Source organism: Colius striatus, chromosome 4, assembly GCF_028858725.1.
Source record: "Colius striatus isolate bColStr4 chromosome 4, bColStr4.1.hap1, whole genome shotgun sequence".
NCBI classification, from domain to species: domain Eukaryota; kingdom Metazoa; phylum Chordata; class Aves; order Coliiformes; family Coliidae; genus Colius; species Colius striatus.
In genome coordinates this window covers 23,473,517-23,487,710 of record NC_084762.1, presented here as the reverse complement: position 1 = coordinate 23,487,710, position 14,194 = coordinate 23,473,517, and the positions used below count along the sequence as shown (strand labels likewise).

The 14,194-nt window shown below is 37.8% G+C and overlaps 2 protein-coding genes across 2 annotated transcripts in view; one reads left to right on the top strand and one right to left on the bottom strand.

Annotated features, from left to right (window-relative positions):
* Window positions 1-2,578: 2,578 nt before the first annotated feature.
* The window catches only part of UPP1 (uridine phosphorylase 1), a 14,099-nt gene continuing 2,483 nt past the window's right edge, over window positions 2,579-14,194 (bottom strand). The window contains exons 2-8 of the mRNA XM_061995850.1: window positions 12,509-12,573; window positions 9,610-9,727; window positions 8,950-9,108; window positions 7,837-7,951; window positions 7,151-7,360; window positions 5,589-5,735; window positions 2,579-3,063 (exon numbers count right to left, since the gene is read on the bottom strand). Of these exons, the coding sequence (XP_061851834.1) occupies window positions 2,924-3,063; window positions 5,589-5,735; window positions 7,151-7,360; window positions 7,837-7,951; window positions 8,950-9,108; window positions 9,610-9,727; window positions 12,509-12,561 (942 nt within the window). The 5' untranslated portion in view covers window positions 12,562-12,573 and the 3' untranslated portion in view covers window positions 2,579-2,923. The remainder of the gene's footprint in view (window positions 3,064-5,588; window positions 5,736-7,150; window positions 7,361-7,836; window positions 7,952-8,949; window positions 9,109-9,609; window positions 9,728-12,508; window positions 12,574-14,194) is intronic.
* The window catches only part of LOC133625300 (sterile alpha motif domain-containing protein 1-like), a 25,080-nt gene continuing 23,724 nt past the window's right edge, over window positions 12,839-14,194 (top strand). Inside the window, exon 1 of the mRNA XM_061994946.1 lies at window positions 12,839-12,862. Within this exon, the coding sequence (XP_061850930.1) occupies window positions 12,839-12,862 (24 nt within the window). The remainder of the gene's footprint in view (window positions 12,863-14,194) is intronic.

Here is a 14,194-nt window from a genome sequence, read left to right as displayed (position 1 = left end):
TCAGCCCCAGAAGAGGCTGAGTTTCGAGCAACTACTTACAGGAGTCATCTTTACAGACCCTTCCCCCTTACCAGAAACAGCTGTCATGTCAAACCATGACACGGGATTGGCAGGATTTGTAGATCTACTAGGAAACACTGCACTATGTAAAATCAAACAAGTATGTAATACCATATATGTTTTTAAAACTATTGCCACTCCAAATCTAGAATCATGTTCTACAGCTTACATATGCTGCATTTCTGTATGATACAGAAAAAAATGTAAATGACTAATATTCAAGAACTGATTTGCATATAAATCCCTGTTAAATGTTTTATAATTCTTTGTGGACATCTTTGTAAAATCTACAGGAAGGTTAGTTCACTGCCGGATGCACACAGCTGAGTCATTTCTTTATCTCTCTGTCCACTTGCAGTCGCAAGGGAAAACACAATTGTTCTTATCAGGGTAACATTCTGGCAAGTTTCCTCTGAAGCTAAAACAGTATTTCACTGCTCCTGAGGTGTATCTACAGAGCATCCCTCTTGCATTAGCAATACAGCATTACAGGATTGCTGCAAGTGAAAAACAGCAGGATACTCGGTCTCCTTTGAATTCTAATTTTAAATTGTTATATGTTCCTTTAGTCCCTTTATTAGGAAGCACAGAAGAAAGTATTTTAGCAGACAGAAAAGTACAATTCTTAAGGAACAGTAGGAAAGAGAAAGGACATACTGGTAAAAGTGAATTCTTAAAGTCTTACAGGGGCTTCTGCTAGGGTCCTGTGTATTGATTTAACACAATAGCTGCATCACTCCACAAACATTTGAACCTCAGCTCCAACTCAGGCCACAATGCTAGTTATATTTTATAACAGTTTAGCACATGAGAGCTTTAACATTAGTTAAAGAAAATAGACATGTCTACTTTATATGACAGTTAATACAAAAGCTTTGTAGTTTCAGTTAAGGAATATTTTCTTTTCAACTGGTTTCCAGCTTCTTGTTTTCCTTTCTTTGAAAAGACAAAATTCACCATTTCAGATTTATATCTCCAAGGTAACAGCAATAATATGTTTCCCTAAAGCTTCACATTGCCACATTAGGTGTTTGTTTTCTTGAAGAAGTATTTTATCTTCTCTTTGGGTAATTTGTAGTAACTATTTCTTTAACAACAGCAAATTGTCTCCTCCAAACCCACAGTGATCAATTCCTCACAAGCTTTTCTTCAGCCTAGAATGTAGCACACTGCTTTTAAAATTATGTCCTTCTTAACTCCTTGCTCCTGGGAACAGGAGGTTGCAGAGCAAGGATGTGCTTTGTTGCATGTTTTCTTGGGGAACTCATGGCACTTTGTGCAGTGCCCAGGGAAGCACTAGGCATAGTTAATGCAGAGATTTATTTGTTTTAAGTAAGAAAGAAACAGTTCAAACAAAATGTGGAGCAATTCCCACCTGATCCCTTCCCTTACATTTTGGGAGGAAAAAAGGCTTTTTCAGAAAACTTACATTTATTGTATATTCCATGCATAAAGTGGGAAAATTGGATTTAAAATTACACAAAGACAAAATTAGTAAATTAAAAGGTATTTAAACCCTCCAGCTTTTAAACAAATGATATTTTAATCTTTTCTGCTACGTATCCCCACTACGTTCCTCATTGAAAATTCACCAAATTTAAGACTAATCCTCATTGAAAGTTTCCTCTTCACAAGTCATCCCTTCTTTTTTTTAATGCTCTCATCACAGTGCTTCCAGTTTCTTGAATGTGTTACTACTGAATGCGCCACCACTATATCACTCCCTCGTGGATGTAACTCTTATGCTTGTTAACAGAGTGCCACATCCACAAAAGGAAAAATCTCATTTAGTTAGATGAATGACAGTTGTTCTGAGAGTTTATTTAGACGCTTCTACCTGTTACTCCTTTGTCCAGACATTTTTCTTTAGTTGGCTAGTTTAGTTATGTTCTAACCACAGCAGCAAGACAACGAGTATGACTTTAAAAAAGAAACAAACACTAGGCCAATGATAGTGGAGAAATTGCAGAAATGGTTTTGATCGCATGTACAGGTGATAGGTATTCTCCACTTCTTCAGAAGAACTGGGAACCATGCAAGAGTGAATGTTACATCCTGAAGACATGGAGATGAAAACCAAGTTAAAAATAAATAAAATGAAAAAAATTAGCTACCATAATGCAGTTCTCCAAACATGATGTGCATTTTCTGAATGCCTTTGGTTCCTCTTCAGTAAGCAGTAAAAGATTTCAAGTTCTTCAGTGCAAAACTGTGTAATGTATAAATGTTTTCTGGGTATTGATTCAATCATGCAGTTAAAATGGAATATGAATTGCTGTTCGATCAACATTTAGGAACTATAGATATTCAATAGCTCAGTGTCAAGTCTCTAATGCTTAGAAAAGTCAGTCCACACTTTGAAATTTCATGAAAATTTAATATATGAAAATCGTATCATTTGTCAAAGTTTGCAAAAAAAAAAACTGCATTCAAGTTTTCTTTACAAGTGAAGCAACAGAGGCAATTATAATTATTATAATTTTTTATAACAATAAGAAAGATACTTTTAATTCTTAAGATAATTTGGCTGTTTGCAAGTATTTAGCAAGAAAGTTTTATTTTCTTCCTAGTTTTTCTCTTACAGCAGGAATAAAGAAAGCTTTTTCATATTTTATAATAGGCTTGTCCTTTACAAAAGAGCCACTTTCCAATTCACAGAAAAGTAAGTCTTAAATCCAACAATGTATAACTAAGCAAAACTTAACTGAAGTCCATTCAGCACACAATTCCCAAAGCACATAAATGATTTAACACAGAATGCCATAAGCTATTCTGAGGCAAATGACCTTCAATGCACAGAAATCATGACCATGGCTTGAGTTGTGCAAAAGCCTTCTGCTTCTATAAAATAAAGATGGGTATTTTACACTTTCTCAAGACTTTTCTTAATGAAGTATCCCACTAACTTCTGTGGTCGCTGCTGATACTCCACAAGTACATCATGTGAGCAACTAATCTGATCCCCTTCAAACCGATTCAGAAGAGTGACACACACTACAGCAGCTAGAAATTAAAAGACAGCATTGAGTTAGAAATTATATTCTGGCACTTTTACAGTCCAAAGTCATAAACATTTGAATGAAGAGTTAGAGAGTATGGGAGAAAACAAATCCCTAAAAAAGAGTGCAGATAAGACACTAGGAGAGCAGAATGCTGTGGATGATATAAAAACAAAAGCTACAGTTTAAGACAAGTGATCATTACATTAATAAAGCAAGAGCTCTCATGCATCTGCAGATACTTACTGTTAGGAATTCTTATGTTTTTTTTGGATAGGATTTGTATTTCATAGGTACCCAGGACTTGACTGGCAGGAACTGATCAGTGATGCAGTTACAGCCCTTCACCATCTACCTTCTCCCCAACTCAAATTTCTGTGCTGAAGTCTCATCCCTCGGGAACTTGCAGGTTCAACATTCAGGGATGGGGAGGATGGCTAATATATGAGGACTCCATAGATCATCTCAGGCCTATCTGCTGCCTTTTGGTAATCAGAGACCCAAAGGTAAAATCCTGCCTTTCACTCAAGGTGAGCTGTACCATCACTTCTCTGTACCTGTGACAATTTGCAGAGTACAAGTAGTAATACACATTACAGACCTACAATGTACAGACAGCAAAAGAGACCAGGCTCAGTGACAGTGTAGGTTAGGTTTTAATCACTTTCAAGTCAGTAAGAACTGAGGGGGTTTGATATGACTGTTGGTCTTTTTGCTTATTTTTCATCATTGTGTCCTCCTTGAGCTTAAGGAAGTTTGAGAAATTTCAGTGTTTTACACTGTCAAATTCCTTGCCAAGGAAAGTGAGATATTACAGTTTACATGGTAAGTAGAAAGGCATTATATTACTTTATCAGTACTCATTATCTTTGTTTCTAATCTTTACTGAAAATTAGCTTGTGTAAAAAAAATAGAAACTCCTTTTATGATTAAGAATGGTTTATTCATTATGCTACTAAAAAATTTTAATGGTTAAAGAATTAAAGCTGCAAGTTTACAAAAATGCATCTATTTTCAATTTCATATGGAAGTATAGAAAGTTATGGTAGTTTTATGTAGATAAGAATCACCTGATTGATTAAATTAACCAGTTTCTTTCTGTAAACTTCAAAAACTAATTGAAAAAAACCATATAGGGTACTTTCGTGATTTATGTGCTCAACACAGGCTGGAATAGCAAATGACAGGACTAAACTGTGTAAGAACTATGTGACAAAGTTTGCATAAATTTTGAATATATATATAATGCAAATCAAACAATCATAGCAATAAAACTATAGCCTTCTCCATTGTGGTGGGTTTGTGTGGCCAGGCTTTGGTAGTGGGAGGCTACAGGGGTGGCTTCTTTAAAAAAGAGCTGCCAGAATCTTCCCCTGTATCTGACAGGGCCAGTGCCAGGCAGTTCTAAGATGGACTTGTCACTGACTGAGGCCAAGCAAATTAGCAACAGCAATTAGCCTTTGTGAATAACAGATTTGAGATGGGGAAGAAGTTGCTGGGCACATGCTAAACTGCAGCAGCCACAGAAGGGAGAATGTGAGAGTAATATCTCCGCAGACATCAAGGTCAGTGGAGAAGGAGAAAGAGGTGCCCAAGCACTGGAAGAGAGATACTTCTGTGAACTGTGGTAAAGACCATGGTGAGAAAGGCCCTGCTTCTGCAGCCCAGGGAGGTCCACAGTGGAGCTGACATCCACCTGCAGCTTGTGAAGGACCCCACGCCAGAGCAGGTGGATGCCTGCTGTGACCCTGTAGGAATCCCACCCTGGAGGAAGTTCCTGGCAGGATCTGGGAACCTGTGGAGAGAGAAGGCCACGCCGCACCAAGTTTGCTGTCAGGACTTGTGACCTCGTGGATGCGACCCACAATGGGGCAATTTGTTGAAGAGCTGCACCCCATGAGAAGGACCTATGCTGGTGAAGTTCATGAAGAACTATAGCCCATGAGAAGGACCCATGTTGGAGAAGTTCATGAAGGACTATCTCCCATGAGAGGGACCCCACAGTGTAGCAGTGGGAAGTGTGAGGAGGCCCCCTCCTGACAGGAAGCAGCAGCAAAGTCCGTCTGTAATGAACTGACCACAACCACCATTTCCTGTCTTCCTGTGCTGCTGGATTGGAGGAGGTAGACACTCAAGAAAAAGGGAGGGGTGAGGGTAGATGTTTTAAAATTTGGGGATTTATTTCTCTTGTTCCTACTCTGTTTTGATTGTTCATTAATAAATCAAACCAGTTCTCCGCAAGTTGAGTCTGTTTTGCACCTGATGCTGAATGCTGAGCAATCTCCATGTCCTTATCTCAAACTCCTGAGCTCTTTCTTTGTTATATGTCTCTCTCCTGTCCAGTTGAGAAGGGGGAGTGATAAAATTACTTGGTGGGCACTTGGGACCCAGCCAGGGCTAAACGACCCCCATGTTAGAAAACATAACAGTTCTGGTACGTTAAAACCTCATTTGCAGCTTTTACCACAACCCCCCTACAAAGTAGAAAACTTCACATAGTTTGATTAAAGTAGCTTTAAGTTATTTTACCTTTGACACCACTGAGGTTACACATTGCAGCAAATACGGAAGACTCCATCTCTATGTTTCTGACACCAGAATCATAAGCTTCCTTCAAATATTTCAGTTTCTCTTCTTCATTATATAAGCAGATTGCACCATCCAACCTGCCCTGTCCTACAAAGACATTTTGCAGAAATTTTCAGTGATGAAGTCACAGAAAAAATTGTTTTCTAAAAATAGTTTTTCTAATCTATTTTTCCTAAAATTACTGTAGTTTCCTCTATACAGTGTCCAGATTTTACTACTACTCTTTATTTTCATGCACAAGACAAACAGGACAAAAGTGATCCTTAGCTATTGCTAGAACATGTTATTTGGATTGTTTATAACATGAATCATGGTTATTTAATTGGCCTTTTCCATCCCAAATTCTCAAATTCATAAATGGGAAAAGGTAAGTAGTAGTTTCCCGGATGTGGGATATGTGTTGAAATTCAGCAGCAAACTTTAAGCTCTATTCGAGTGCTGAATTTTTTCTATGTTTAATCACTGTCTAGAAAAACTGACAGGCTTGAAAATGGCTTCCCAATACTACCTTAAAAGGATAAACATTTTATTACTTACAGACTGTCTAAGGCAAGAGATGAAGAGTCTCTTAAGCTAACTAGGTAATATTATTACCTTTTTTTTTAGAAAATTAGTTTATTCAAATTATTCAAGACTAACACCTTCAGATATAGCAGCAGCAGGTTATGTACAGTAAAGTTAAATTAGTGTTTTACTTAGTATCTTTTTGTGTTCAGGAGATGTACTTTTAGCCTAGCTTGTGATAGGTGTCTGAGGAGACAGACAAACTGACAGTGTCTGCTTCTGACAAAGCTTGAGCACTCTAAGGAAGACCAAGAGGTCTCATTTGCATTGCACCCTTTGCCACCAGTAACAGCTAGGGAAAGTAGTATCAGGTGCCACCTACACTGTTCTCATAGGGCTTGTGACTTGGAAGATCAGAAATACACCTGAATGTCTAGACATTTATCCATTTATCCATTTATCTAAGCTTTGGAGGTTTGCCTCTCCTACTTAGCAGCATTGATACACCTTAGCAAAATATTGTCTTCAGTTGCCTGGTCACTACTTTGCTCAAAATGTGCATGGAAAACAAGTTCCAACATTTCTTTTAGAAGAGATTTATTTTACATACTTAACCAGTGGGGCAAAAGAAAATATCCAAACCAGCCACAAATAATTCTTACTCCTCTAATCCTCTAGCATGCCTTAGCAAATCACAGAAATTTAGTGACAAACATACCTAATGACAAGTACTTCAAAAGTGTATATAGTAGACTGTATGTATTTCAAAAAGATCCATTAGAGTTGGAGAGAAAGAAACCTCCACAAAATCAAAAGTTCAATAGAGAAAACTGCTAAGCACAATGCTTGATTTTACACGGATGAAAAACAGGTTAATTAGGGTTGACAACTCAACTTAGGGAATGCATTTTGTTCAGTTAACCTTAATGTTAAAATATTACTCAGTATTTATCTGTTCCTGCTTACAGATATACTTGTTAGTCTGTCACCAGCCTTACCTTCATAGAAATCCAAAGTGCACATAGTGTTTCCAATGACTGTATTGAATTGATCAATTTCTTTACTGCACTGCATCAGTTCCTTAGCAAGCTGTTCATCCAGGTTTGTACTGCGAATTACAGTCTTTCCCAGAACAATCTGCTCAAACTGAGGTTTGAAGGTGGCATCTACAGACTGCCTAGTTATAACCACTGAGCCTGGCGGCAGACCTGCAGGAAAAAAACCACAACACACAAAAAAATTCTAAAATACAGCTTCAGAATATGGTTAATGATTTGTTTCCACACAAAGACGACATACATCTTGACTTAATCCTGCTTCTTTTAAAAGTGGCCATTTTACCCCTGAATTCACCAAGAGATTTTTTTTTTGCACACCTCACTGCTTCAGTTTATTATTACAAATAATTTTTGAACCAATGAAATATTTATTTCTTCACTACATATTCTTTCAATATAGAGGACAAAAATGTCCTTCTCTTTACTTAGTCAAATCTCCTTGGTTCATTTTATCTAACCAGAGAGGCAGATACTGGCTTTTCTTTCAAAATCATGCAAGCAACATGATTCATCTCCTGTGCAAAACTGTTCTGACAATCAATCATTTACCTGAAGAAATGCTTTAGTCTCTTGCAAAGAGAACTTTGGTTTGAAGGAAAAAAAAAAAAAATCAAGAGAGGAAATACCTATTCCACCAGAGGTGCCAATGCGAAAAATGGTTATGTTGGAACACTTGGCATGATACAACAGTTTGATCAGCTCGTGCAACATAATTGAAATAGAAGGAATGCCCATGCCATGCTGGAATGAAAGCAGAAATTCATATTTAACATTCACATAGAAAATGCAAAATATACACAACAGCAGTTGGACAGTATTTCCTTTCTGACATTTTCTTTCAAAATGTCCATAAACTCACTCACACAAAAACTTTACCTATGGGCCTACTGAAAGGCTAGTGCACGTAAACAGAAAGATTCCCACTGACTTTGGTGGACTAGCAATGCGAAATACATATATCTCTAAATCATGAATTATAAAATGTTAACGTTCTCAGAAGTATAAGCAGTGTTCTTTCCTAACAGTTGACAAATGCACTTCAGTAGAGAACTTTTCTTAAAAACCAGAAAAAACATCACTCTGATTTTTCATCTAACTACAGTGCTAGTGTATTCAAGGCACAGACATTGTGGTTCAGTCACAAACTTCAGCAAATGTAAGTCCAATTATGACTATGTGATAATTACAACTCAAAATAAAAGGAGGCAAAGTAATACTACAGTTGTGCAATTGAAGTAGGTAATCACATGTACATGTGAAAAGTATGAAGTTCTAAAACGCATACATGAGTTTGCAGCACAAGTCTCATGGAATATTTCTCTTAAGCTATGTCAGCACATTTGACAATTCCATTGCAGATACTTAGCTATGGATGTGATAAGGACATTTTTCCTGTATCCTACATACATTGGGTGACTTTTTTCCCCCCATTATTCAGGATACAGAACAGGGACGAAGCAACAGTAAGTCTGTTCAAAAAATGTATAAAGCAATTCTTGTGACACCTCAGACACTGAGGAAAAAGGAGGCAAGAAAATGTCTCATAGAGATTTACCCTCAACAAAAAAGGGCTAAAAAGTATTTCTTAATTCACCAATTGCAATACTGTGAGCATGGCTGAATCAAACTTTAAAAACTGACCTCATCTATTAAGTGTGTAAAAGAAATATGCATTCACATTTTCTGCTTTGAACAGCATCACTGAACTGTGTCCACATCTGATTAAGGGACATACTTACACTGACTGACAAAACAGGTCCCACTTTGTACATTGCATAACGGTCAGTTCCCGCACAGATGTTAGGGTAGTCACAACTAGGGCTCCCAAGTCCCAGTTCTTCAGCTATGTAGGCAATAAAAGCTTTCATCCGTGAAGGACTTCCTCCAACACATACAAACTGGACAGTAGTCAACAAAACAAAAAATAACTGCATGATTCAGTACATTAAAGAACATGCAAATATCAAAGGATTGAAAAACACCTTCAGTTAACACAAAGCTATTTCCAGATGTGTTCTTCTCATAAACATTCTGAAGTTCACAAAAGAAAATTATAAGAAAAAAAAAAAAATCAAACCCTTCTATGTAGCACTCTATTGTCTTTACCCTGTTTAAACTAGTAAAAGACATATCTTGGCTTGAAGGCTACCCTAAAGGAAGTTCTATCTGAACAGATGGCAGCATTTGCCTTTTTTCCTGGATAAGAGAGACAGTTTGAAGAAATTATCCACAATTTTGCTTGATATTGAAAATGACAAGAACCTCAAAAATCTTATCCCTTTTCCATTCATTCCTCTATTGGCAATATGCTGACACATTTTAGTCTGATTTTTAAGACAGCTACACTTCCATCTTCTTAAGAAAAGCTTAGGCTTGTTAAATAAAATGAAGCGTCTTACCTTTACATCTCCAAACAATGCTGGAAAATCATGGGTACCAGTCCCAAGAGCAAAATGGTACAGGATATCTTCTTTCATTTTCTCCATGTGAGGGTTGCAGAGATGGATAAAATTCTCTCTGCCAGGATAGCAGCATTGTGAAACATATGTACAAACCTTAGATTGAACAGAGGCTAATTTTGCAAAGTCAAGCAGTAAATTTGAGAAATGCCACACCTAAATATGTCTGCACTACCTTATTTTGTTTTTTCATGTATTACATTAAGGAAATCCTAAGTTTCATGACCACCTTACATCTCATAATAAACCACATACGATATTCAACATTCCGTCCATTGCATGGGATGTAATTGCTGAAGGAAAACCTAGATGGTAGAATGTAATTTGCAACAGTGCAACCTTTATCTTAAACAAAATTAAAGCTGTAAACCAGGGTGGGTCTTTAGCATGAACAGAACCATGAGAGTAGGATCTGGGAATATTCCATAGACCTCTTTACTTACATAGACAATGAATAGCGAAGCTGAAAAGCAAAATTCATCCCTGTGTTTTGCCTGATCTTCCTAGCTACTTGAGAGGCATGGAAAGATCTGAGCTTTACAGATCGGCCCTAAGGGGCTTTCTAGCAATTTGTCTCACTGTAACTCTGTGCCATTCAGACAGGAGGAAAAAAACTATATGGCATGAGACCGGTAACAACAGTACAGAGAGAGGAAAGAAGCAAATGGAAATCTCAAGTGAAGGAAAAAACCAAGAGAGATAAAAAAAATGCATGGAAAAGGAAAAGAGAGGAAGAGGTAAAAAAAAAATAACTTCCTCTAAAGTTGCTTCATGCAAGGAAGTGATACAGCTTAAAAACCAAACCCAAATATTTCTGAAGAACCAGGAAACTACAAGGCAAGGAGGGTAAACTGAACTACTTAAAACTTGGTAGGGGACTAACTAAGCAAATTGAATGATTCATAAAACATCTGCCTTCTCTGCTTGATGTTTTAAGTTCAATTGAAACAGGTAGGAAAGATCAGTCAACAATCACAAGCAAAATACAGGCCAATACTTCAGTGTAATTTCTGAGATATGAAATCAAGCAATATATGTTTTCCAGACACAAGAAGATTACTTAATAGCTTAATGAAAGCTTACTGCAGTCACAGAGTGGCTCAGCAAATTCAAACTGCTTTTTGCCTGGAATCTACGAAAAAAATTAAGGTTTTGCAGGAACAACTCTGAAACCTAAACATAGAAAATTAGCACTATTTTAGATATTTTAGGTTATCTTGTCTGTTTTCTAAATCCTCTCCTGAAGAGCAGTGCTTTTCTACAAGTCCTATGTCTTATCTGCCAGTCCTATGCAAGATGTCACCTTAAGAAGTCTGAAGTGGGCTAGATGCCCATATTGAGGTCAATGATCTGTTCCCCAAAAAGCAAAGAAAATAGTTACAGCTCCAATATTCTGGGTATATCAATCACTTCTGTTCTTGAAATTATTTCTCTAATGTCACTAACTATCCAGTAGCAGCTGCACATCCAAAATTAGAAGTATTATCCCCTTCTACCGTATTTGTCCTGCCCACCACAGACTACCACCTTCAGCAACTGAAAAAGCAGTCCAACAAAGCAGATCGTTTGTTCATCCCTTCAGCAGTAATTCCTTTCCATCTCCTATGTGTCCCATTTGCCTCTCACAAATCCTGCCTGAGGTGAAACTAAGGCTTTGGTTGCCTTTCTTCTTCCCTCTGAGAGACCCATTTGACTCAAGGAGAAATAAAAAGCAGGTTTAGGGCTCTTCAGAAAGGCACAGCCAGCCCAGGAGTTTTTCAGCTCAAGTAAGCAGAGTTCCCAGGCTGCCGCCTCTGAATTATTCCTGTTCAGTTTTGTGGCACTCTACCTGTATTTAAAGGGTGGCTCACTAATGCAGATCAAATAGCTGACTGTGCTGACATTTACTGGAATTGCTTTTACATACAAATAGGATATAATTTGAAATCACTTTACAATTTGTTCTCAAGCAAGTAAAAAAATATTTCCTTCTTTATGAGAATATCAGCAATAAATGCTTCTCTCCAGGAAACAAATTAGGAAAAGACGAGGTCTCTTTTAAAAGTACAAGGAAATTCGTGTGGTATGTGCCAACACCACTGCCCTCATGCCTGGCACAAGTACAGCTTCCTTCCTCAGCAGATTCTCCGTTTCATCTCATACTCCACTGGCAACACACTTCAACTCACTATCTCACTACAGTTGGGGGATGTTAGTAACTTGTACTGATTATCTGCCCATCCAGATCTAATTGTAGACTTGGACCTCGGGGTAAAACGGGCAGCTCAAGTAAGCATATTACTCTGTGTACATAGGACCAATGCCACGGATTTACAGTAGAGACAAAGTTTGCCTGATAATAATATTTGGCCTGTAACTCTAAGGAACAGGTAATTTATTCCCCTCATAGAGCTGTAAAGCACTTACAGCTTCTGGGGGTTTAAACAAAACATTAATATCTGAGGACTAAACATGCATGTATGGTTAAATAAAGTATGGATTAGAGAAACAGATTGCAACATTTGTTCAAGCTCCTGAAGCAGGTAGATCTGGCCACATGCAGCAACCACAGCAAACATTTCCACATCTCACTGGATTAAAAAGAAAATACAAAAACATCACTTATGCTTGGAAAAATCCACTGTCATGATAAATGAAAATGGCTATCCAGTAAAGCTCTCTGTGTAGTTGTGGTTAAAGAAGATAAAGTCTCAATTTCTCAAAACAGCTTCTGCTACATATTGATGTTATAATCAATAGTTGTATCATAAACTTTATCTTAAATTATTCAAGCGCAAAACAACTTTGGGGAAGAACGTATGTGTAAATTTCAATGAGATAATTAAATTCTGAACCTTACTTTGAAGTCTGTGCATCATCAGTTTTCTTCTCATTTGGGACACCAGGAGCCATGTATGCTTCTACCTAGCATTATATTTTTAAAAATAGATATTAGTGCATTAATATAGTTCCATCTGTAAAGTTTGCATTATTAACAGTTACCGAAACTTTCTATACAGATGATTTCATCATGTATATTAAACTCCCAAAATAATCAAGACACATTACAGCTTTTATAACTGTAGCAAAATTAGCATCTCCAATTTTTACTGGTGAACACCAGTACTCTTAAACCACTGAAGCCCAAACTGATCCCTTGTTAACACTCATCTTGCCACTACCTCTACACATGGCTCATGGGTCAGAGAGAGAGGTATGTCTCAGAGCCAACTACTCTTCTTTCTTCTATACCCCTCTCACAGCAACAGTGACTTACTGAACTAGCTTTTACTCCCTTTCACATCTGGCACTAGAAAGTTCCCAAAGCTCATTTCTTTACTGCCATATGCCTGAAACCTGAGTCCAGGGAGCATCTAACTCATTACATACTCTTCATTAAACTCCTCCTACTGACCTTAAGAGCATTTCTATCTGCCCCAGCCAAAGCATGAGGAAGACTAAACTAAACATGACTCCAAAAAGTCCCAGCACTCTAGTTTATCATCCGAGTATCTTTTTTCTTAAGTCATTACTCTAACCTACACCAAAAAATATCTGCTTTCTGCATTCTCCTTTATCTTTAAACAGGAAAATGTATCACGGGGGCTTTGGTGACAATATGATGACAGGATTATAATTATAGAACGATTCATTTGCTATTACTTTCAGAAGTGACTAAGGCTATGTGCCACAGAATGCCCTTACAGGAAGTATTGAATCAGCCCTTACAGGAAGTATTGAATCACAAAGTTTTGCTCTACCCTTCCTTATAAAGATTCTGACAGCATACAAATTATAAGAGACAGGAATGTAATCCTTAAAAACCTCAGGATTACACTGTGAGGATATCAAAGAAAAATCAAACTTGCAATAGAATTACCAGGAAAGCAGAGAAAGACCAGGGAGAGCCTCCATCCCCTATTAGATCCAGAAGGAAATTTGGTTATAAAAGACAATAATGCTGAGGTGTTTAATACCTTCTTTGCCTCAGTCTTTAGTAATTGCAGCATTTGCACTGGGGAAAGTCAGCCCCCAAGCCAAGAGACAGGGGCAAGGAACAAAATGTCCCTCCTACAATTCAGGAGGAGATGGTCAGTGACCTGCTGCTGCACATTGATGTACATAAATCTATGAGGGAAGTGGCAGGGGTGCTCACCAAGCCACTGTCCATCATTTATGAGAAGTCCTGGCTGTCTGGGGAGGTCCCATCTGATTGGAAGTCAGCTAATATAACACTCATATACAAGAAAGGATGGAAGGGAAATTACAGGCCTGTCAGCTTGACTTCAGTGCCTGGGAAGCTGATGGAGCAGATCACCCTAAGTACTATTATGCAGCACATGCAGGACAACCAGGTGACCAGGCCCAATCAGCATGGTTTATGAAGGGCAGGTCCTGTTTAATAAACCTGATCTCCTTCTATGACAGGGTGACCCGCTTGTTGGATGAAGGAAAGGCTGTGGATGTTGTGTACCTTGACTTTAGTAAGGCATTTGACACTGTTTCCCACAGTGTCCTCTTAGAGAAATTAGCTGCTCTTGGCTTG